Below are 25,913 nucleotides of genomic sequence, written 5' to 3'. Positions count from 1 at the left end.
ACTGTTGAAATAAATTAAGATGGCCTAAGTTGCTTCGACAACGTGATGTGACATCAAGCATTCAGATCTAACGATCGGACCGAGTGTGGGTGTCATATTTAGTGCTCTCAAAATGAATTGAAATAGTTTGAGTTGCTCTGGCAATGTAATGAAGTCATGCATTCAGATTAGACAAACAGGTTGAGTGTGGGGTTTCACATTTACTGTATGAACTTCATTAGAAAAATAATGTTTTAGTCAGTATTATTGTTAAAGAAAAATAATGATTTGGCACCTTTTAATAACTTAATGATCAAATTTAATTTTAAAAAATGAGGATTATAGTGATAAAAATATATAAAATTTAAGGATTAAATTTTTATTTAAATATTTTATCTCTCGCAATTTTGCCATTGTCATGGTTAACCTATTAAAAAATAGGAACTTTTTGGACATTTATAGTTTTGTAAATTTCATCTTTCTACTCTTTATAATTACATAAAAAAATAAAAAGTAAAATATTTTCATATTTTCAATAAAATTTTAAAATTTTATAGAAATTTTTATATTTTCATAATTTTGAAATTCTTTTAAAAATTATATTTTAAAATTTTAAGATTTTTAGTTGGAATACTAAAATTAAAAATTAAAATTAAAAATTTTCATGTACTTTTAAAGGATATGAACTAAAACAAAATTAATTAAAAGGTTATTTTTCTTTTCTTTTTAAAAAATGCTAAATCAACAACATTAACGATAAAATTGGACAAAAAGATGAAGAATTTTAAATAATTTTTTAAAAGAAAATATGAAGATTTAAACATTTTATTTTTGCATCAGTTCATAATTTATAATTGAGTTTGGTCTTCTTCGTAATTTACCTCCTTCTTAGCTAAAAAATATGCGAAATAAAGATGGGTGTGGGAGGACCAAAGATGTTATTACAAGGTAGATGGACAAGAAAGGCTGGATTCGAGCACTCAATGATGGCTCAACAGCAGTCTTATATATATATATATATATATATATATATTTGTTTAGGTTCCAATTTAGTTGATGTTAACTACATTTTCTCCCAATTCTATTAAATAAACATCATTGCTAAATAATTAATATGAAAAAGTTATGTAAGGTTGCTAAAACCTTCAACTTCACTTTTCAAATGAAATGCTTTCTTGAGGTAATTAACCAAATGCTATTTGACAAATTAGGCAGACATATATTCTACTTTCATTTTACCTTCAATATATATAGTGTTGTAGTTATTTAGCTTTTTAGCCCATACCCATTTCATGGTAGAGGAGACATTGGTTTATTCAAATTGATTAAATTTCAACTTTCTCACATTTATTTTATGACTCATTCATATTTTGTTCATATATATATATATATATATATATATATGTGAAACTATGACCCTACAAGGAGATTACTGCAATTTGGGGTTAAATCAAATAATAGAACTTGAGTGACAAAGACACACCACCCAGATTATAACATGTTGAAATTAAATTGCATAATTGCTGTGGAAATTAGGAAACATGGAGAATCTGAAGCACACAAGGAACCTCTCTCAGCAAACCTACATTGTCTTTTTGTAAATCCCCACTTTTGTATTTAATTTCCTTCCAACTCCTCACCTACCAATGAGTTAAGAGTGCTAGACTCACTTCTCCAAATGGGGTGGTTTCGTTCCCTCTTCTCCCCATTCAAGAGGCTCTGGAATCGCCTTCATTCTCGCCACACGAGAGGTAAGTTTTCCGGTCACATTGTATTTATCGTGGTTACATATTTATTTCCACCAATCGAAACTCGTTTGAGGTGCAGGAAGAGGAATATACATCCTGTACAAGGATGTGAAGTCATGCCCATGCGAGGATGTTCAAGTGTTGTGGTCAATACTGGTGCACTCACAAACCGCTGCTTTGCCTTCGAAACGAAGTGAAGCCTCCATTTCCCCTGAGTAAACCATCATTGTCCATAACACTCTTCCTTTTCTTTTCCCTTTCCTCTACATATAGTACTCACCTGCTTTTTATTTTATATCATATCTGTAACTGTAAGGTCTAATGCTACTCCCAATCCTTATATTCTTAGAACTTTTGAAATTTAATCCCTACGCATTTGTCCAATTAATAACACTATTGTTGAGGGGTCCGGCACTCAACACGTCCAGTATTGTTTTTTACTGTGATTTTATCTCCGAACTTTATTGAGAGTTCCAATAAGTTCACAAAAAAGTCTCAAAATGCTTGAACAAGCTAAACCATGAAAACATAAAAAACCGTGCATAGAAAACCACATTGCTAAAATCTGCCTTAAACTTACACTCTGCTTGCGTTTTGCAAGGGAGAGAGAGAAAATGAAATACTAATACAAGAAACTGAATTTGATGGATTTAACAGCAGGCTTGTTCAAGAGCTTCAGCTGGGTTTGAACTTGCTGATTTTGGGTAGTAGTACTAGTGGATACCATCTCTATAAAGAGAACCATGAAGACGCACCACATGAAAAACAGCCTCCTCTTCCTTCTGCTTTCTAAATATTGTATCCCCATAGTCGTTAGCTACAAACTAAAATGGTACCTAAAGGGTTATGGCATGAAATAAAAAAAGTACGGGGGTAATTGACATTCAACTCAGCTGTTATAAAGCACAAGAATCTTGTTAAAATAAAGTGGTGAAATGAGGAAGATGGATTCTAAATTTTCTTCTTTTTTGTTTCACTCTCTTCTTCTTGGTCTTCTTCCACTAGGGGTGAGCATTCGATCGAATCGAATCGAAAATTTTCGAGTTAATCGAGTTTTTGAATCTCATTTTATCATTCTAACTTTATTTGAAGTTTTCTTGAATCGAGTTGAGTGAGATGAAATTCGAATTGAATCGAATCGAATATATTTGTTCGAGTTAAATTTTAAAAAATAATTTTGGGTCCTTGTAATCATTGTTACCCATCGTAATAAAATTTGTCCACCTTAATCAAATTTTTTATTAACTTTCATCACCTCATAATTTATTTATTAATTTTTTATATATTGGTTAGCTTCTTTGCTTGCTTAGTTGTTTCAATTATCTTCAGATTCTTGTCACTATGTATTTTGGAATTAAAAAATATATTAAATGTAAAAATATTATAACTTGATATTCGAATTATTCGAGTTATTCGAATTCGAAAACTCAACTCGATTCGAACTAGAAATTTGAAAACAAAATTCGAGTTGATTCAAATAACTCGATTAACTCGAATAACTCGATTCGTTTAACTCGAAATTCAAATTTTTTTTCGATTTTTTCGAGTCGAATCGAGTTTTACTCACCCCTATCTTCCACTACCAACAGTTTTCAGTGGAAGTTACTCATGCAACTAGAAAAGATCTGAGAGAGAAATGACAGAATAGAAAGAAGAAAAAAGAGAAGAAATCGAGAGGAAGAAGAATACTGATACTATGCTTAACAAATTCGGCAACAAACAAGATATTAGAAAACTTTAATAACTGAAATTAATATAAAAAATTCAATACAAACTTATAATTAACAACATGTCAGGGACTAATCTATAATTTTTCCATTTCTGCAAACATCCTCCTATTGGTTTAAATCCCAATTTAAATCATAATTTTAATTCAATTATCAATTCCAAACAACATATAATAACATACTATTAGTTCAATTTTATTTACCGGTATTCACTAAAATTTTGTATTTTATTCAATTTAGTCCTTAAAATCGAATTTGTCAAAATTTTCAAATTTGAGTTTCAATTTTGAAACTAATCTCAATTTCATCCTTATACATCCCTATAATATTTAAAATTATAGAAATTTAACCTAAATTTCAAAATATTTACACTTCAATCCCTATACTTAAAACTTACAAATTTCACTTTACAAATGAATCATTTTTCATATATAAGCTCAAGATCTATCAATTTAGTACCAAAAGCTTCAAGATTTAACAATGAAACTTTTATAAACTTTAACAGTTTTGCAAAATAGTATCCGGACTAACTAAATCAAGCTTCCAAGATCTCAAAATAGTAAAAATTATAAGAAAATGACTTGAATAACTTACCAAATTAAGGGATGAAAGCTTAAAACTTTGAAACCCTATTTCCCCTTGTTCGTAGGTGAGCGTTTGATCAAATCGAGTCGAATCGAATGAAAAAATTACGAGTTAATCGAGTTAACGAGTCATATTTTATCATCCTAACTTAATTTAAACTTTTTTCGAATTGATTCAAGTGAAATGAAATTCGAGTGGAGTCGAATCGATTGAATTTGTTCGAGTCATGTCAAATTAAAATCTTGTTATAGTATAACTAATTCCATTTTAATGCACATAAATTTGAAACCATATATATTTGAAAAATTTTTCAAAGCAAAATAATAAAAATAGTTTAGTATGAAATTTGAAAAAAATTTAATCTCTATTTTAATTACCAAATTCGATTGTATGTGTTAAACAGTTATACATTTTTATTATTTATGCATGGTAAAGCTAAAGAAAATAAATGATTTTTTTTTAAAGTTTTATGTTTAAAAAGGAAAACCACATCGCACCACCTGAATTTCTCCAATAGGTTAATTCAGATTCGGTCTTTAATGATTTACAACTTATGCGATTTAGCCCTTGACTGCAGTTTTATTAATTCAATTTGAACACTACTGCTATTTAGTTTAAATACTATTTCAATGAGTATTTTGAAAATCAATATGTTTCCAAAAGTTTTTGTATGATTTATAAATTTGGTTTTTAAATATTAAATGTATACAACAGTATTTTAAAAATATTTTTAATATATTATTTAAAAATCATGTTTAACTCTATTTTATAGTTAAACTGTTTGAAATTTTAAAAATGTTTAAAAATATTTTATAAATTAAAATGTATATTGGTAAAATGTTTTAAAATTTTGAAAAAAATTATTTATTTAATTTTAAAAAATATAAAATTGTTTAATAAGATACTTTTCTTTGTCAGTATTTTTAATATTATTAATTAAAATTTATACTATATTTTAAATTAAAATAAATTCAATTAGAAACGATATCTAACTGAAAAGTTTTAAACAAAATTAAAGTTTATTAAAATAACACTTTTAACTTATAATTATATTTAACTTTTAAAACTTTTTAAACCATATATTTTTTCCAAAATGTATTTACTTTTAAAATATGTTTGCAAATATATAAAAAATTAATCTAAAATGTTAAAAATATAGTAATTTTTAAAATTAAAATTGATATACACCATCAACGCGCGGGATTAAAACTAATTATAATATATTATAAGGTTATTAAGGTCATGTTTGGTTCAATGTAGTTGTAACAGCTCATTTTCAATGAAATCGAAACAATAGTTTCGGGACTACAAATTTGATAAGTAAATTATTATTTTATTATTTTAATGTTTACCGATGTTAGAAGGCTCGTATTAAAATTTTGTTAAGAAATTCGATGTTTGCATGCTTAATTAAGTGAAAAGGACTAAATCGTAAAAAGTGTAAATGTATAGTTCTATTAGTTAAAAGGCTAAATGGCTATGAAAGTTTAAAATAAAGGACTTCGATGGTAATTAGACCAATTAAAGTGATAGTGGATATTTATGGACACGGTTTTATTGAAATATTTAAAGTTTTTAAAGGTTAAAATGCTAATTAGGTAAATTAATGTTAAAACAAAAAGAAAAGAAAATGGTATCATCTTCTTCATTTGTTAAACCAACCAAAATTTCACCATTAAAGATAGCTAGGGTATTCGATCACTTCTTCTTGCTTGCATGGTACGTTTTCCAATCCCATTTTTAATGATTTTTTATGTTTTTGAAGTCGTTGTAACTTAACCTAGCTAGCCCGGAGATCAATTTGCAAAACTATTAAAGATTTAGGGTTGTGTCATGAATAATCTTGTGTGATTATTGATGTTTAATGGTAGATTATGAGTCCTTGTTGATAATTAAACAAATTTTATAAAGTGAATTTTGATGAAAATTGTGTTTAGGGACTTATTTGTAAAAATGATAAAATTTCATGATAAATTTGTGAAATTAAGGTTTGTATGGATTGACTTAGGTCCCTAGAGAATTTGGCTAGCATGAGAAGAGATTAAAATGTTTAAATTTCAATTTATGAGCTTAAGGACTAAATTGTGAAAATTTAAAATATTAGGAGAAAATAGTAATTTTGCAAAAATATGAAATGTGGACTAAATTGAATTCTAGAGATATTAAATGAATTAAAATTTTCTATTTAGATCAAGATAGACCACGTACAGATCTAGATCGGGGAAAAGCTAAAGACTCAAATTAGTCGATCTCATTTTTACGCCCTAATCATCGAGGTAAGTTCGTATGTATGAATTATTACATTCATGTTATTCAATTATGTGATATTATGAATATAAAATGTTATGAAAGAATGTACATCCAAGGCAATGTTATGACGGTTATCGAGTCCCAGTTGAACCTTAAGAATTCGTAGGATATAAATGACATGTTATTAGGGATTTCATGTTTCAGGTGCTAGTCTTGAATGTCCTACCGATGGATGAGGTCCAGCATTTGTTGCGGATACTCGACAGCTCGTGTGAGCAGCATCGTGTAGCCTACATTTTGACCCACAACTTGTGTGAGCAAACCCATTTCACATCTTGTGTGAGCAACGATGTAAAGGAAAGGTTATGGTTATATGTTTAAGCACACTACGTGTGAGCTTTCCCAAGTATCCGATGATATTATAAATGGTTCAACGGGCTATGAAAAGGATTGAAAAGGTAAGTTTTCACATGGTTGTATGCATATGTTCATGGAAAGGTTAAATGATTCAAATGATATATGTTCACATGGCAATGAATCATCATATGATTAATTCAATTGAATTATGTATGAATGCACTAACTTGTGTGTTGACAATGGTTCTTAGGCTTATGCCAAGCTTGTGGTTGGATTACATTATGCATATACTTAATGTTATATGATGAAATGGTAAGTTATGTTTCATGTTCTACAAACTTACTAAGCATTAAGTGCTTACTTAGTTTTCTTTCTTTTGTTTTATAGATAATCAGAAGCTCGATCAGTTTGGAAGCTCATCGGAGATTTATCACACTATCCAGCATAAATATCAGTAGTTTTTGATGTTTTGGCCAAGGTTATAATGGCATGTATATGTATACTTGTATTGATATTTAGTTGAATGTTAGTTGATGATTATGGCATGTATAAGTTGTTTGGATTTGGTACCTTTTGATCTTTGCCAAACTATGTCATTTTGGGTACTTGTGATGCATGAATGGTATGGTTCAAATAGTATGTTTGTGATGAAGAGTTAATGGTCATATTTGTGGCATGATTTGTTAGAAGATATTTATATGTGTTAATGAAAATGTGATCAAATAATTGCATGTTTAGGTAAGTTGTGGATGAATGCATTTGAGGTGCCTTGTTGGCATATTGGTTGAATGATCTTGGATTATTTAATTGGTCATTTCATTTAGGTTTTGGTCATATTTTGATGCCTTGATTATGTACACCAAAGGCCTTTAGGTGGTTGCATGAATTGGTGTTGAAAATGGTTTAATTTTGGGCAAATTCATGTCCACATGGCCTGAGACACGGGCGAGTGACTCAGCCATGTGTGACACACGACCTGGTGACATGGTTGTGTATCCCCTGTAGGTTCTATTACATGCAAGTCAGGCAGTTACACGGCTTAGGACATGGCCTGACACACGAGTGTTTGGGGCTATTTCAAGAGTTACATGGTCTGGCACACAGGCATGTGACACGGCCTTGTAACCCTACTTAGAGAGTTACAAGGGTGAGGACATGGGCTCGGACACAATCGTGTGTCCCTATTTTGATTGTTACATGGCCTGAGACATAGGTGTGTGTCGTAGCCGTGTGAGGCACACAGTCATGTGACCCCTACAGTCAAATTTTTCTAACTATTTCTTGAACTTTCCAAATGTTTCCAATTTGATCCCGAATTGTTTCTAAGGTGTTTCTAAGGCCTCGAGGGCTCGATTAAGGGACGTTATGTATGTGATTGAATGTATTTAGGTTATGTTTGTAATGATGTATGAATTGTATGTTTAAATGTTTCATTTGTACGATAATGCTTCGTAACCCTAATTCGGCGATGGATATGGGTTAGGGGTGTTATAATAATGGCATAACCATTACAACTCTATTCTGCGGGCCCACCATAAATAGTTGTTTGGTTCAATAGAATATCCTATTACGGGCTTATTCAATTACAGCCTATATAGTGAAATGGTCTAAGTTCTATTCCCTTTCCTCGCCACTGATTATTGATTCTGTGCTTAAGGAGGCCATCACCACAAAAACGCTTTCCACTTTACCCTCTCCCTTCTCACCTCAAAAAAACCCTCACATAGCAATAGCTTAGTGAAATGGTCTAAGTTCTAGCTTGTATTTGCAGTTTGATGAATTAGGTGATGGTAAAAATTATATATATATAACTTAGTGAAAGCAATAGCTTTTTGTTTTAATTAGTTCCATGGACCATGTTTTCTTTTCCTTTTTCTTCTTCTTTTTTCTTCACCTTTGGTTGTAGAGTTGCAAGTGACGACCAAGTGCTTTTTTGTGATTGAAATCGAATGTAAGGTTGTTAAAAATGACGACCAATGAAGGTTTTAAAGTGTTAATTATTAACAATCTTGATAACTCTATTATTGAAGTTGTTGATAGGGTTAAGGAATTAGTGGGTCTTGAGCTCTCTAAGAAACTCTAGTTCAACTTGGTAAGCAAAAAATTTTCCATCTTTTACTCCAAAGATGAAACCTGTGTTGTATGTATCGTTGTATTATAATGATCATACATTTGTGTTTTTATTTGTTTTAAGATCTATGATGGGATTAAAGCTTTTTCATGCAGATTTTTGGTTTTCATACTAGCGTTGAATTGGATTTCACTTGTAACAATTGGCTCATGTTTGATGCTATTATACATTTTACTGGCCTTAATGTTGTTGGGGAGAGTGTCGATAACCCTCGTCAGTATTTTAACAATAATTTGATTGGCACTATCAATTTGTATGAGATCATGGCCAAATATAATTGCAAAAAGGTATGAGAATATCTTTAAAACTCTTTTTTGTCCTCTGTATGGTATCTTTTTGGTTTCATAGTTGCATTTCAACTTATCTAAGGAAGATTTTAAATTAGTATAATTATTAGAATTCCTTTTTGAGTTGTTCCTAGTTGTTCTAGTCTTTGAAGAAGGCCGTTTTTATCTCTATGATTTTATTTAAGGAAGATGTTAAATTAGTATAATTGTTGTTCCTATTTGCTAGAATCAAGGAGTTTATTACATGTCAATGCTTTTATGCAAAAAAAAAAATAGTTTTTGCTTGTACTGCTTCAATTCCACTAAAGTTTTTAGGTGTTTGTAAACACGAACACCACTAGAAAATACGACTGCATCTTTATTCTTCTTTTAATTTGGTGTTATATGTATTCACATGTTTTTCTACTAAGCAGATGGTATTCTCATCCTTTGCAACTATGTATGGCCAATCGGAGAAAATACCATGTGTTGAGGATTTTAAGTTGAAGGTCATGAATCCTTATGTCTGTTTTGATGTTGTTGGACATGTCTATTTTTTAGCTTTTGTGTATACCATATTGAACTCCAATATTTGCATGAGTATATTGGGATAAGCTCAAGCTTTGGATTGACTACCAACCCAATAGTTAACTTCTCGGGTGTCATTGGAACAAATGTCTTTAACTAGGTACCGATATCTCATTCGACACAAAGACTGGGAATTTCACCAAATGCAAGGCGAGATTGAGCTTCACCATTGCAGACCTCATTGCTTCTTTGGCTCTATAACGCCCCCTAACTCGTCTCCGTCACTAGATTAGGGTTAGAGAGCATTACCATACAATTAGAAACATTTAACATTTTAACATTTAAATAAACTAAACAAATCATAATCCATTCAATTACATGCATTATGTCCCTAAATCGAGCCCGCGAGGCCTTAAAAATAGCTTTGAGGTAATTCGAGACTAATTTGAAACAAAACGAAAAGTTTAGGAAAAAAGTTACAAAAATTAGAAACAGGGGTCACACAGCCGTGTGCAATCACCCCATGCCGTGTAACTTTTGAATAAGGGACACACGGCCATGTCCCAACCTATGTCCTCACCCGTGTAACTCACTAAGTAGCCCTACACGCCCGTGTGTTAGACCGTGTGCTAGGCCACGTAACTTTCTGAGTTGCCACACATGCCGGTGTGCCAGGCCATGTGTTAGGCCATGTAACTCACTGACTTGGAACTCTAAGAAATCTCAAATGACACACGGCCGTGTTGCCAGGCCGTGTGTGTCATATGGCCATGTGACAGCTCGTGTGAACCCAAAATTCATCTAAAATCAAGCCATTTCATAACCCAACTATGCATAAATATACAATCCAATTGTGCGCACTTTGAAGGGACCTAAACACCATTCAAACATGAATAAACATACCATTTCAAACATCCTAAATCACCTAACCAATATGTCATTCAAAGGCACTACAAATATACCAAAACATTACATACCAAAACAAGTCAACATTACCTTATTTCAAGCATTATAACCTAGTTCAATTACCTACCGAAACATATCACAAATGACCATTATCAAGCCATTACAAACATAACAAAAGAACCTTATATAAATATACTTAAAAATGACCAAAATGACATGGTTTGGTAAGGGGTTATAGTTCACCAAATCAAACATAACTTCAAGTCTTAAACTTACCAAAACTTACATTAACACATTCATTAAATACCATTACATAACAACCTATACATGCCATTATTAACCTCGGCCAAAATATTCAAAAACTATCAAAATGTTTGCTAGATGGTGTGATAGGTCTCTGACGAGCTTCCAACCAAATCGAGCTTCCGATGATCTATAAAACAAAGGAAAATAACTACGTAAGCAACGAGTACTAGTAAGCTCGTATAAACTCAAAACATAACTTACCATTTCAAAAGTACAATTCATAGAATAAGTATAAACCATTACCAATGCCAAAAGCTTTGTAAAAGCCTATACAACATCATCAAACTCACAAGTTAGTATATTTGTTCATGATACATATAAGATCAACCATAATATATGAAGTTTACCATATATAAACATAAAATTTAATTCACCAACATTACCATAAGATGATGATTCATTCCTTTTGCTCACTTACCATTTCCTTTTCCTTTTCTTACCCGTTGAACCACCTAGAATTACTCTAGATACTTGGGAAAGCTCATACATAGTGTGCCTTTATATATAACCATAACATTTCCTTTACATCATTGCTCACACGAGCTGTGAAATGGGCCTGCTCATGAGTTGTGGGTCGGAATGCAAGCTACACGATGCTGTTCAGACAAGCTGTGGAGAACCCACAACAAATGCAGGACCTTAGCCATCAGTAGGACATTCAAGACTAGCACCAGAAACATGAAATCCCTAATGGCATATCATTTGTATCCTAAGAATTCTTAAGGTTCAACTAGAACTTATTATTCGTCAATTTATTATAGCATTGATACATATATATTCAAATTCAATTATACTTAAACAACATAATAAATAGTTAACTTGGCTAACATTAAAATGATCGTAGTTCACACGAACTTACCTTCATAATTAGGATGTAGAAGTAAGATCGAACTAATCCGAAGCTTTAGCTTTTCCTCGATCTAAGTCCGAACGTCATTTTTCTTGATCTAAATAGATAGTTTCAATAAATTAAGTACTTCTAGTATTCAATTTAATCCATATTTCATATTTATACAAAATTACCAATTTGCCCTAACATATTAACTTTTCACAATTTAGTCTTTAAACTCATAACTTGAAAGCTAACCATTTTAACCTAAATTAAACTTAACTCATGTTACAATGGACCTTAAAGAAACTCATAATTATCAACAATTCATAACAAAACCCTAGAATTTATACCTTTAACAATTTAATCACTATTCTCATAATTCATCAAAAATTACTTAACAAAACTTGTTTATTTTTCAAAAAAGATTTATAATCTAACAATTAACATCAAAAACTAACCAAAAACATTCATGGCAAGTCTCTCAACTTTTAAATATTTTGCAAATTAACCCCCGGGCTAGTTCAATTAAGCTAAAACAAACTCAAAAACATAAAAATTATTAAAAACGGGGCTTGAATGCATACCATGCAAGAAGAAAACAAAATCGAAGCTCTCCCCCTCTTCAATGGTGAAATTCGACCAAGCAAATGAAAAATGGGGAAGATGATATCATTTTTCTTAGTTTATTTTAGGTTTATTTACCAATTTACCTTTTTACCCTTTAAAAACTATCAAATTTTCAATAAAACCTAATACATAATTATCCATTAACTCATTAAATGGTCTATTTACCATTCAAGTCCTTTATTTTAAGATTTCATAGCCATTAGACCCCTTTACCTAATAGAACTCAACCTTTAGACTTTTTACGATTTAGTCTTTTTTACTTAATTAATCATGCAAACATAAAAATTTCTTAACGAAATTTTAATATTAAATTAATATAATCTTGTAAAAATTAAAATAATAACTCACTCATCGGAGCTGTGGTCTCGAAAGCACTGTTTCCAACTTCACTAAAAACAAGCTATTACAGGCTCTGCATATGGTTATGTTCTATATACCTATCTACAATTGAAAATTCCAAATGATATAATCTCAATTTTAATACCTTTTTTGTCAATGAAGGAATGAAAAGGGTGATTCAGTTAATGCATCTTACTACCATATTGTGAAAAGGTGACCCATAGCTTCTCTACCAATGTGAACACCATCACTGTGGCTACACAACATGCATTGGATCCATTAACCACAATCAAGGCATGAGTGAACAATACCGGCAAGGTAAGTGCACTCATCCAGCATGAGTGGCACCCAAAATCCCTCTTTACCATTTTTGGAAAGGTGGATACAAAGTCCATTGATAAAAGCCCCTAGGTCAGACTTGCTTTGGCATTCAAGCCTTGGGAGTTTAAAAAAAAAGTTCATTTTGGTAAGAGTATGTAGACCTAAAAAAGATTTGTGAAGTTTTAATTTGTTGTTGACTTTCATGATGTTGTCATCTTTTGTTTTATGTCAATGGTTTTTCATTTTAAAAAAGTATAAAGCGCAAAAAAAATTGATAATTGTTTTTAGTCATTCCTTGTTTAATAGAGGTGAAGTACCTTTGATTTGCCCCATAATTTTTTAGAGTCTCTCTTTATTTTTTCATGGAATTTGCTAATAAAGGAAAATAAGGGTTGTATCTTTTATTTGTTGAGGACAATTTTTACTTGGTATAGAACTTTTTAACAGGTATAGGAATAAAGTCTAACATTGGATCAGCTTGTAAAACTGGGCCATGGAAAGCTTTCATTACTGGTGGTGAGATTGCCTAAAGGTAGGACTATCATAGAGGCTCTTATATTATGAGTCTGATTGTATTTTGATCTCTATTTAAGAAATAGACAAACTAGTACATTTATGTTAAAGTAAAGAGCAAATTGTTTTATTTTACTGCACAATTCGGAATGACGGTATTACAAAAGAGGACGAATACTTTAAAGAATTTAGTTTAAAAGTGTTTAGTTTGCTATTAAAAACTACTTTTGATAGATAAAACGTTTACTTTAGGCGTGATGTTATGATATAAAATATGTATTTATATAATGTTTAAATTCATTAATATTATTTTTATTAAGGATATAAAAGAAAATAATTTGTTATTGGCTCATTATTAATATTTTGATATATAAAATATAAATTTTAAATATTTTTAACAATTAATATTAATTATTTTTAAAAACAAAAGGAATGTGTAAATAGTAAGAATAAAATGTATACATTTTAAACAAATAAAAGTATATTAAAAAGAGTTAAAGATATGAATTTTTGAATTCAAAAATATTTTTAAAGATTTTAAATTCATTAATAATTAAGCTTTTAGAATATATTTGTTGTGTGTCAACTATAATGAACATAACTTGAGAAGCAATGGATTCAAATAATAGTATATTATTTTAAAATGTAGTAAATAAAATATTTTAATATATTTTTATATAAAAATAATTATATTAATAATTATATTTTTATTAAATTATATTTAATAATAATCCTATTAAAATTTAATAACAATGATCATTCATAATAATAAAAATTTCTACTAAGGGTACTGTGGTCATTTTAGTTTTTTTCCTTATGTTATTACAAATCTATTCCATTCAACTAAACACAAGAATACTATTACAGTTTTATTTCATTTCATTCTACCAAACACAAGAATACTATTACAGTTTTATTTCATTTCATTCAACCAAACAATTGAATTACTGATTACAGCTCTATTCCATTACAGTTCTATTCCATTACGGCTTTATTCTATTCCAGTGAACCAAACGTGCTGTAAGTTTTTAATGCGTTGACATATTAAAAACTTCACATGTGATAAAGAAAGAAAGAAAGTTTTTGTGGAAGGGAAATTGCAACATAAACCCTTTTCCTTTTTATATAATAAGTCCCTCCAACTTACTTAAATTCAATAGTTCAACTTACAATTTTACATAAAAAGCCTTTGTAAATTTAAAACCGTTTAAAATATTTTTTAAGTTTATTATTATTTTACAAATTAAATACACAATTAAAATTGTAATAGATACTTAAAAATATAAATGATGTTACAATAAATTATTTAGTGGCCATAATATTAAATTTAATTAACAATTTACTTTCAGTGATTAATAATTAAAATTAATTTCAAAACTATATATAAAAATAGAATTTCAAACAATCTACTATTATAATATTTATATTTTAAAATAGGCTTAGTGGTAAAATAAGCCTTTGAACTTTTGCAAAAAAATCAATTAAGCCCATCCTAATCTTTATATACCCAATTGAGCCTTGAACTAGAAAAACTGGCTAAATAGGCCCGACCTGACTATTGGATCAAGTATAAGAATGCTACATTGGTTGTTAGAGTAACGGATAGTAACATTGTATTTAATGGAATTCCACATATTATGATTTCACTATCAATCTATCATATCATTCCAAACATAGAGATTCAAAATAGACTCGAATAAATTTTTCAAACATTCGTGCATTTATATGAAACTATGGTACAGGGATTAAGGATCAATACTGGACACAAGGTACATATACCATGCTTAAGTATCGATACCTCTGTCAAATATCGATACTGATTTTAGCTTTGATGTTTTGAAAATTTGTTCAACAAATTTAGTAGTATCGGTACCACTGAAGTATCAATACTTCCCTATAAGTATCAGTACTTTGCCCCTGGTATCGATACCAAAACATGATTCGATGTTTGAAATTCAAGGAAAACTTGCCAGTTTCCATAACTTTTCATTTAAGTCCCTACATACAAAATACTATGACACAACCAAACCAATTAACAATTCAAGCATATAAATCAATTATAATACAACATGTTATAGCTCATCATAGATATATTAAAGATTCTAATCAAGTTCACAATATTGGTAAAGTTTACAATGTTTTGCATTTTAGTCCTTTGTACCTATATCCCATACCATATTACCTATGTACATGCCAAACTAAACCAAAATTTAGTGTCATACTCTTTTTCAAGCTTGGAGATGTGTTGAGATGAGTTGATCATGATCATTGTACTAGCTCGTTGAATCTATCTTCTACCTACTCATTAAAAGCAAATGTGTTAAGCTGGTGAAGACTTGGTAAGTACCACAATAATTTAAACATTTAAAACGTCCAATAATATTGATAATTATATAATAAATATTCTTATACATCAAATTTTACCCAAAGATACTAATATGTGAATCTTTTTCATTCCAAAATACCGACCATCACTTACCTTGTCACATGAACCATTTTTTCTGATCATATTTCATTTTGCAACCCATTGTAGACTAAATAGATCATTTAGGATATAGAGAACATATGCAGAACCGCACCGAGGTGTGTTAACAAAACAACACTATAGTGCTTATCATATCATAACAGAACAGTGCTGTTGTGCTTAATAGAATAGAGGGCGTGCTAATTCTCCTTAATGGCATGCCATCTATATCCTAATAGTTCTCATCTCATTTGCATGGGCTTTAACTTTGTTAAACCATAGTGTTTACTCAATCACAAGATACAATACAACTTTTCACTTTTTACAATTTAATCCTTACAATCATAGGTACAATTTAACTTGTAATTTTACTACAAACTCAATGTTCCAAACATCACAATTTCAATACTCTTCATTTAAGCCCTCTTTTCAACATAAAAAAAACTCATGACAAATTTTGTCTACTTTACAATTTACTCCCTTTTCTATTATCACCATATATCACTTCAAAACATAAATTAAACTTTGAATCATTTTCTTAAATTTTCATTAATAATCTCTACATTTAACATTATTGTATTGATAATTAAACTATCTAGTTGACACAATTTATAATTAAATCTACATTAAACATGGTAAAATTCTTAAAGTACTTGCAACCAAAGCTTGGATGATATGTTTTTCCTTTTTCTTACTCCTTGACCACCTCTTTTCCTTTGTCTTCAATTGGATCCTCACCTTTCTTCTCTTTTTCTTCATTTCCATATCAAAACATATAACATTTTCATGTTAAAACTACAATCAAATAACATTTCTATGCTATTTTAATGAAATTAACATGAACTTCATAAAGATTTCATCATCTCTTACCTAGTTATCAAGAAATCAATTTCTATTTTTACTTTCTCCCTCTTCTAAGATTACTATTGATGCTTCCTCTCATGAAGTTAAGGTAAATACTAGTCTTCTCTATTGAATTTACTAAGGAAACATCAAAGAAATTTAAGGAATTGAGCTTGGAAGGGCTTAGAAATAGTGGAATGACCTATTTATAATAAAAGCAAAAGTTTGGATGGAGGGTTTGGTGAGTAACGTGAAGCACCAAATGAAGAATGAAGAATTTTATGATAATTTCTACACTTTTCTTCCCAAAATATATTCTAATTTAATAATTAATTTAACGATTTTGCAATTTAGTCCTCCAATCCCATTTCAACACAATTTCATCCTTAATCATTAAGTTTTTCCATAATTATCTAATTTAAGTAATTACTATTTAACCCTTCAACTTTTTCTACAATACCATGCATGATTCATGCTTTATTTTGGTCAAATTTCACTTTTAGTCATTCCTCATTTTCCCCAATTCCATGTATTCTTTTCTAACATTATATTTTCTACTTTTACCACAACACTTTCTATTTTTCTACAATTTAGTTAATATCTCAAATTAATTTTCCTCATCTAAAAATCATTTTCTAATTTCTTATCGGCTCTAACTACTTTCTATATTAGCATTTAAAATGTCCTATTTAGTTCGTTTCTAAAATTCTCTAATATTCCTAACCCAACATGACACTGTACCCAGCTACGAGGCATAACGCGTATGTTACACCTTTAATCAATGATGACTGTTAGTGTTTAACAATAACACAGACATGGTTGTTAACAGACACCACATCAACATCATTTGCTACCGTGGCAATGCCACATCAACATTGAGTGTTGATGTGGCATTGACAAGTTAGCAAAATAAAATATTTTAAATTTTAAATTATTTTTAAGATAAGAAAAAAATGAATCTGTGTCTAGGTTCATTTGAATTTGGACTTTTTGTCTAGATTCATTCTAGAATTATAAGATACATAAAAATTATACAAAATAATTATTTTTTAATAATTAATAGAAATTAATTAAACAACATAAAATTTTATAAATTTATTAAAAACCATAAAATAGAAAAATAAATTATAAAATTAATAGAAATTAATTAAAATCCATAAACTTTAATAAAAATAAATTATTTTATAAAATTTTATAATAAAAATAGATTTCTCATTTTATTGAATTATTTGACTAATATAACTTACACAAATTGAAAAAATGAAAGGCAAAATTATAACAAAAAAAAGTTGTTAATATTTATTTTATTATATAAGTAGTTGATTTTCAATTTTAAATTAACATATAAAAATAATAACTTTTTTATAAATTTTATAAAATTTTATGATTTTAATTAATTTCTAGTAATTATTATAAATTTTAATAATATTTTTATAATATTTATGTATTTTATAATTCTAGAATGAATCTAGACGTATAAATGTCCATATTCAAATGAATTTAGACAATAACTTATACATATTCATTGAGCATTTATTTTAAAAATATTTTTAATTTTTTTATTCTTTAATTTTTTTATTTTTTTGTTGATGCGATAGTGTCATGTCAACAACAGGCAATGATGTAAGCCCTTGAAAATGACATGGCACTGTTGCATCAAGAAGTGGTCTTGACATGGCATTTGTTAATGGCCACATTAACATTGTTGTTAAATATTAACCGTCAATGTCGGTAAATGACCTATTTGATTAGTTTTTTTAGTTTAAGGGTTCAATTGGGTGTAGAAAAAGTTTAATAAGAACTTATTTTACCAATAAACCTATAAAACAATTTCAAAAATTATTTATTTAAATTTAGTTTAATATCAATTATCATGATTTTGAAATTAAACTTATATATCATTATGTTTTAATTTCGTAAATATACCTTTAACGAAATGTTACGAAATTTATAAACTTTAAGAAACAGTTAAATGTTATACAACTAGTGTATATATATATATATATATATATATATATATATATATATATTAATTCTTTTATATTTTTAATAAAACTTATACATTCTTTTATATTATCCTGTTGAAAATACTAGTGTAAACGAAGACCCAGCTAAGAATGATACGATTAAAAACATTCATGATTATAGTGACAGCTTTAGTTATTATAGTCAGGTTGATCATTTAGTTGACGTCAAAGACATTCAGAAGTTCATTTCTGATAACACCTTTTTAATTAGGGATAGTAATTAGGACCTTCATTCCATATATTTTGATAGTGAAAATCAAATTTTTGAGCTTAACAATGATCATTCTTTTTTGAGTGAACTAGAAAGTGTTTTTTTTATTATAGTTATCATAATTCTAGTTATATGAATAATGAATCGAAAATGATGAGCCCCACTATCATTTTAACTTGTATGATAATGATACTAACTATGGTTGGAATAATCACATTAATAGTTGTATTGACTTTTATCTTTGTTCTCAAATCTGTATTGATAGTTCCATTTTAAGTGGTAGTGACAATTTCAATGATAATTATATTTATAATTACATTTGCGGTGAATGTGGAAATAGTAGTGATGGTAATGATTTAACTCTAAAAGAAAGTTCTAATGATCTCGATCTATACAAGCATTTGTGGGTTCAATGTGAAAATTGTTATGGATTAAATTATAAGAAATTGCTTAAGTAAAAAATGAATGTGAACAATGTGAATATCATTTGAAAATGAGTAGTTCAGATAGAATCAAACTTTCGATTGATCCAGGCACTTGGGGTCCTATGGATGAAGACATGATCTCTCTAGATCCCATTGAATTTCAGTCTGAAGAAGAACTTTATAAAGATCATATTGATTTTTATCAAAGAAAGAAAGGGTTAATTGAGGTTATTCAAATAGGCACAAGTAAACTAAACGGTATTCCTATAGCAATCGGGGTTATGGGTTTTCAGTTTATGGGGGGGGTATGGGATCCGAGTAGGCGAGAAAATCACCTGTTTGATCGAATATGCTACCAATAATTTTTTACCTCTTATTCTAGTGTGTGCTTCCGGAGGAGCACGCATGCAAGAAGGAAGTTTGAGCTTGATGCAAATGGCTAAAATGTCTTCCGTTTTATATGATTATCAATCAAATAAAAAGTTATTTTATGTATCAATTCTTACATCTCCTACTACTGATGGAGTGACCGCGAGTTTTGGTATGCTAGGGATATCATTATTGCTGAACCTAATGCTTTTATTGCATTTGCAGGTAAAAGAGTAATTGAGCAAACATTGAATAAAACAATATCGGAAGGTTCACATGCGGCTGAATATTTATTCCATAAGGGTTTATTCGATCCAATCGTATCACGTAATCCTTTAAAAGCATTCTGAGCCAGTTAGTTTAGCTCCATGGTTTTTTTCATTTGAATCAAAATTCAATCAAGTAGAGTCTTAAGTGAAATTATTTTATTTGTAGTGAAAATGTAGTTATTTAGTTTATCAGAATCAAAGTCAAATCCCATTATTATCGAAAAACAAATAAAACAAATTATGACAAAAAATGGAATTGTCAAAAAATAATTATGTGGATAATTATTACTATTTGATATTACTAATGAGTAAACCTCTAGCAACAAGATAAAAACGAATTTTTCCTTCTATGAAATGAAGTTCAAATTTGGAGAAACAAATAAAAGCGAATTTTATCTTTATCTCTCACGTATGTATATATAATTTAAATTGAGAAAAATAGAATAGAAATATAGAGTTTTGCATCTTTCTATATCTCCCGAAAATTCTATTTTTACTAATAATCCCAGGTCTTGGATCGGATTCTAATGAATCGAATCTTTCGACAATTTGTAAACATTATTAGTGCTATATGTCTCAAATTCATAGTGCCACATATCCCAAACTTAACGATGTTACAAAAAGATATTGAAATAATGAATGTAAAAGTGTTTAAGTATCAAGTTGAAAAAAGAGTATAAATATTAAATTCGGAAGAAGTTGTTAAGTTTAATGGTCAAATAAGTATTTAAGCCAAAAAAAAATTGAGCTAAATGGTTAGTTTAGCCCATATTAAAATGGTCACCCAATTATTTGTAATTTTTTTGTAATTTAATTATAAAAAGTGAAATGTTACCAAATGATCACCTAACTATTCAATTCTATCATCGGCTAGTTAATGTAAAAATAAAAACACCCAAATATCCAAGATAATTGGGTGTCTAAAACAGACAAAATTGAATAGTTGTATGACCATTTTGTAACATTTCATAGTTGGGTGACTAAAAAAAATTTACTAATAGTTGAATGACCATTTTATAACTTTCTATAATTGAGTGACAAAAGATAAAAAAGTTGTTAGGTGACTACTAATGTAATTTATTCAAAAAAAAAAAGTTTAGTCTCAATTAAAAAGGTTAAAAGAAAACAAATAAAGTTAAACTCGTCGTTTAGCAGTTTCTAACCCTAAAGAAACAGCTTTGGACTGTCGTTCCAGATTTTGGCGGTGGTGGTCGCAGGAATATTGCTAGGTTGTAGTAGTTTGCCCAGAGAGATTGAATTTAGGGACCATATTTGATATTTAACCGTCTAACTTGTTCCTTCTTTATTGTTCAATTTCGTCCGACTCGGTTTGACTGAAGAATCCAGAAACCCTAACCCCAATAGCTGATAGCTAGCGCCTCCTTCAATCTCTCCCCTTGAATTCCTAATGGACAGGAAACTTGAAACTTCCGAGAAAAAGGTAAGGCACTTTGATATATTTATATATGTTAATTTCCAAAGTACTTATTTTTTAAAATAGAATGTTACATGTTCACTAAATTCAGTTTTCATTCCTTTAAAATCTAATGCTTTATGCTGAAAATGAACAGGTTCTTGTTGAAATCGTGAAGTTAGTTCAAAAGCGAGGACTGGAAGGAACACAAGGAGGATGGAAGGAGTTTTTGAAAACTTATGACAAAAAGTTTGGTGCTTCTTTGAGTGATCCTTCGAAGCGGTCCAATGATGTCTTAGTATCGTTTCTTAAGACATTTACTAAAGATGACGATTTGGAAGTATATTCATGATCGCTCTTTGTTTTCAATAACAGTATCTTGTTTAATAATCTGGGTTCGAGGATGTGACTGTTATGTTTGTTTGTTTCTATCGCTTGTTTGCAGCTTTTCTCTAGAGTTTTGCAAAGTCATTTAAATAGGAACAGAGTTGAACAATTTAGCAAACAATCTCGGGACAATGAAACCCCTGAGCAGGTATACTAGCATTTTTCTGAGGCAATGCATATCGCAAGTAGCTCCGTAGTACCATTTTGTGATTGGTCTTGTTAACTGGTTCTGGTGGCAGTGTAGAATCTTGTTCGTTTAACTCTGGAACACCCACAATATCTGATTGATTATGCATTCCCGATAGTTGATGAGGTTCGTTGATCCTATCTCTTTTAGATTTTTACTTTCATCTCATTTATGCTTCTAGCCATCCTCCAGAATCCTTATTAGTTATAAATGCAGGGATGGATTGTTATCAAGCCCCCTAAAAAATCCCGGGCGCTGAAGTCCAATGTGATGATTGCTGTTGACTGTGAAATGGTTCTCTGTGATGATGGAACTGAAGCATTAGTGAGAGTTTGTGCTGTAGATCGTGATTTACAGGTATCAAGTGAATTTTTGTAATAGAGTTAAGAAAAAGGACCTATGACTCTACAGCATCTTAATATTAACTAGTTTTCAAAATACCACCTCATATGAATGCAAAACTTGCTGTGGGTTCTCCTAAATGTTTCTAATTTGGTAATTATACCCTCACGTTAGTTGAGTTCAAGGGCAGTTAATTGTTAATTATCATTATCTATCTTGTTCTAATTTGGTAATTATACCCTCACGTTAGTTGAGTTCAAGGGCAGTTAATTGTTAATTATCATTATCTATCTTGTGCTAGGTAAAAAGGAACTCTTTTTTCTCAGGTCAAAATCAATGAACTTATAAAACCAAACAAAGCAGTGGCTGATTATCGGACTGAGATTACTGGAGTAGCTGCAGGAGACTTGGATGGTGTTACTTGTTCAGTAGCTGACATACAGGTATGCAATGGCTCTAATCTTATTGTTTCTTGGATCTCCTTCAATGTTGTTTTTCTGAGCAATGGAAAATTTCTCGCAGAAATCCCTGAAGAAGCTTTTATCTAATGGAACTATTTTAGTGGGACATGGTTTGCACAATGATTTGCAAGGTACGTTGCATAATGGCTAAAAGTTATAATTTCATTTTATGGTAGAATCAACTGCCTATAAGACTTGGTACTTTTTCCATATGGCGGTTGAGCTATGATTTACTTTTGTAACATTGAATTGTTATTTTATTTTGGATACAGTGTTAAAGATAGACCATGCAAGAGTGATTGACACATCCTATATCTTCAAATATTTGGATGCACCTATCTATAGAAAACCATCTTTGAATAACTTGTGCAAGGTAAGTATTAGATAGTGTCTTTTTTTTTGTTATTGTTATGAAAAGAACCTGAAGTACTACCAGTCTTGTTTCAGCATGTATATCACCCGTCAGATTAAGTACTACATCGTTTTCCTTATATATGTATGCTGGTTAGAGTTTTCTATGACTGACTTTTTTACCCTTTCACATTGCTGATTACTTGACCACAAACTATGTTGCCCTCACTCTTCATTTTCCATAAAGTACCTCTATCTGACACCTAATTCGACGCTTATTTGGATGAGTATGGAGGTATAATCCTCCAAATATATGTACAAACTTAGAATGAATTGAGTGTACCAGTAGCAACACTCGCCAAGTGTCTGGGTAACCAGCACTAAAACTGCTTTGCTCTTAGTGACGACCTTGCATGGTGCTATAGAAGGCAATAGTCTACTGGTAGTTTTAGATGCTTGTTTTAAATTTTAACTGTTCTGTGCATTGTTTTACAGTCCGTACTGGGATATGAAGTTCGAAAGCCTGGTGCTGCTCATAATTGTCTAGATGATGCATGTGCTGCAATGAAACTAGTTCTTGCTAAGCTAGAGCGTGGTGAAATTACCCTGGTTCCAGATGTATGGACATGTTATTACTGGTTATCATTAATTTCAATTGTTTACTGTTATCAGCTATGTATATTTAGTTTTTCTCGAAAATCAGGTATCTCAACCTGAAAGGGAGAAGCTACTACTCCACAGAATACCAGTCTATGTTCATAGAGAAGAAATTTCCAAAGTCATTCCTGGAGCTGTTGCGATTGAAGTAAAGGTTGATTATACCTTACCTGTATCTGGTTTTCCCTTTAGAAATCCCAGGCTTAGCTTTTCTTTACCTTGGATTGCTGCATGTCTTATGTTTAAAAGATTGAGACTGGTGAAGTAATGGTTTCTTTTGAGATATTCTATATGAAAAAATTATTAATCCCAATAATTGAATTGAACATTTACTGGTAAATTATGTTTATTCTCGAATACTCTGATAAACTGCATTTCTGAGGCAGTTGAAAGGTGAACTATATTTTATATCATTAAATCTCTTAGGTATTCTGTTCTAAGGTAAATATATTGTCCTTAAAATGCAAATCGTCTTTCTACAAAATACATGTATTATAGATGTTTTAAAGTTCAGAGAATTGGTCAATGAATTGTCTTTGAAAAGCTCTCTTCCTGGAAGCTCTTTCTACTTCATCTTCACTTATCGTTGCTGAGTTTCAAATATGGAAAATTGTTTGTCGGCAGCCAACTAAAAAGCTTCAAGGTCGCCATTACTCTGCAATTGCTATCTTTAGTAGTCCTCAAGAAGCAAACCAAGCATATGAAAATATGGAAGGCAATGAAGAAAAGGCAAGTATCTTTTACTACACTCCTCATTTTTCATTCACATGATAGCATTTTCTTCATGCTTTATCGATAAATACTACACTCCATGACTAAATATTATGATGTTTTTAATTGCAATGGAGATGTTTGATTCTCAATGCCTTAATAAGATTACCTTGTTTTTATGTCTTTCATAAGGTGCTAACTGTAGGTCCTTTTTTTTGTCTCAGGATTCGCATGGACTACCACAGAAACTTGTTAGCTTTCAGTTTGGCGATGGATCAACTGCTAGTTTATACATCCGTAAAATGGCACAGGAAGATTCTCACCGTGAAGTTTTGTCGAATAAAAGAGCATTCGAGGGCGAGGAGACATCGATTGAATCCAAAAAGCTGAAGACGGATGAGAAAATCACGAAGAAAGTTATGGAAGATAACAGTCAACTTGATGATCACTTAAAAGAGATAGAACGATTGAAGCAAGAACTGCAGGAGAAAGATGCTAAAATTGTGTTGCAGGATAAGATGATATCTAACCTTCTAAAGAAGGTTGAAGAAATGAAAAAGGTTCTTAATAAAAGGAAATAGGTCATGCAGTAGTGTTTTTACAGTCACTTTTTGGTACACGATTTTACAATCTATTAACCCCAACCTGGTTCAAGTGTCATGTTCAGTGTTGTTTTGGTTAGGAACACCGTGTCTTTTGTCCTTACTTTCAGTAATGCCTCAGCAAAGTCGTGCTTACTCTACTGCTCAGAAGAGACCTAAAGTAACCTGATTCTTTTGAAAGCTAGATCTCAAGTTACTTGGCCTGTGTCTATAGGCCTAAGCACGATACTCTGTACTATTTTGTCTTCATTCTATACAAAAGCTGCTCTATGTCTAGAATTTGCTGCAAGTATTCGGTCAAATACCCGCTTGTATCATTCAATTTCAATCCAACTCATTCAACCTTTTCAGAATTTGATTCAATTTATGGGCATATTGCACACTTATCTATGTCTAGAGAATGTACGCATACAATTGGGAAATAAAAACAATTGAATGAAACTATAGATTAAATCAAATATATGCTTCAACCATTAAAGAAAGTAAAAATTTTCATCATGTAGTCCCAACCTTATGAGATTTAGCTTATGGGTTGGCAATTAAAGTTCAAGTTCAAAATAACACCTAACATTGTTTCGATCAATTCAATTCACGGGAGAACATATTAAAAAATAATGGAAGAACTTAGGAAGATGGTCGTCGCCAAATCAATCCTCAATCTAGCAGTGCAGTGTCCTATGGTGGCTGAGAGGGACTGCCTTCGGTCTTCTCTTTCTGTCTCTACTCAACCGCTACCTTCTATTTTTGCCTCTGGATCTCTACACCTTTAGGGTTCCTC

The 25,913-nt window shown here is 30.4% G+C and overlaps 1 protein-coding gene, 1 long non-coding RNA gene and 2 pseudogenes across 2 annotated transcripts; all 4 read left to right on the top strand.

Moving 5' to 3' along the window:
* Window positions 1-1,422: 1,422 nt before the first annotated feature.
* Window positions 1,423-2,167, top strand: LOC105788072 (uncharacterized). Its single transcript, XR_001131861.2, has 2 exons — window positions 1,423-1,730; window positions 1,807-2,167. It is a non-coding gene; the product is annotated as an uncharacterized LOC105788072 (long non-coding RNA).
* Window positions 2,168-9,501: 7,334 nt separating this feature from the next.
* Window positions 9,502-13,432, top strand: LOC105789537 (mitochondrial outer membrane protein porin of 36 kDa-like; annotated as a pseudogene).
* Window positions 13,433-18,796: 5,364 nt separating this feature from the next.
* Window positions 18,797-20,104, top strand: LOC128034762 (acetyl-coenzyme A carboxylase carboxyl transferase subunit beta, chloroplastic-like; annotated as a pseudogene).
* A 1,077-nt stretch (window positions 20,105-21,181) lies between these two features.
* Window positions 21,182-25,424, top strand: LOC105788070 (small RNA degrading nuclease 1). The gene is made up of 12 exons (XM_012614776.2): window positions 21,182-21,464; window positions 21,595-21,777; window positions 21,883-21,972; window positions 22,069-22,137; window positions 22,228-22,368; window positions 22,680-22,796; window positions 22,876-22,945; window positions 23,087-23,187; window positions 23,661-23,783; window positions 23,869-23,976; window positions 24,447-24,551; window positions 24,758-25,424. The coding sequence occupies exons 1-12, from the start codon at window positions 21,432-21,434 to the stop codon at window positions 25,112-25,114; spliced, it is 1,497 nt and encodes a 498-aa protein (XP_012470230.1). The 5' UTR covers window positions 21,182-21,431; the 3' UTR covers window positions 25,115-25,424.
* Window positions 25,425-25,913: the final 489 nt, after the last annotated feature.

This window comes from Gossypium raimondii, chromosome 11, assembly GCF_025698545.1.
Source record: "Gossypium raimondii isolate GPD5lz chromosome 11, ASM2569854v1, whole genome shotgun sequence".
Classification (NCBI taxonomy): domain Eukaryota; kingdom Viridiplantae; phylum Streptophyta; class Magnoliopsida; order Malvales; family Malvaceae; genus Gossypium; species Gossypium raimondii.
Note: the sequence above shows the minus strand (reverse complement) of the source record. Positions and strands in the feature narration are given on the sequence as shown.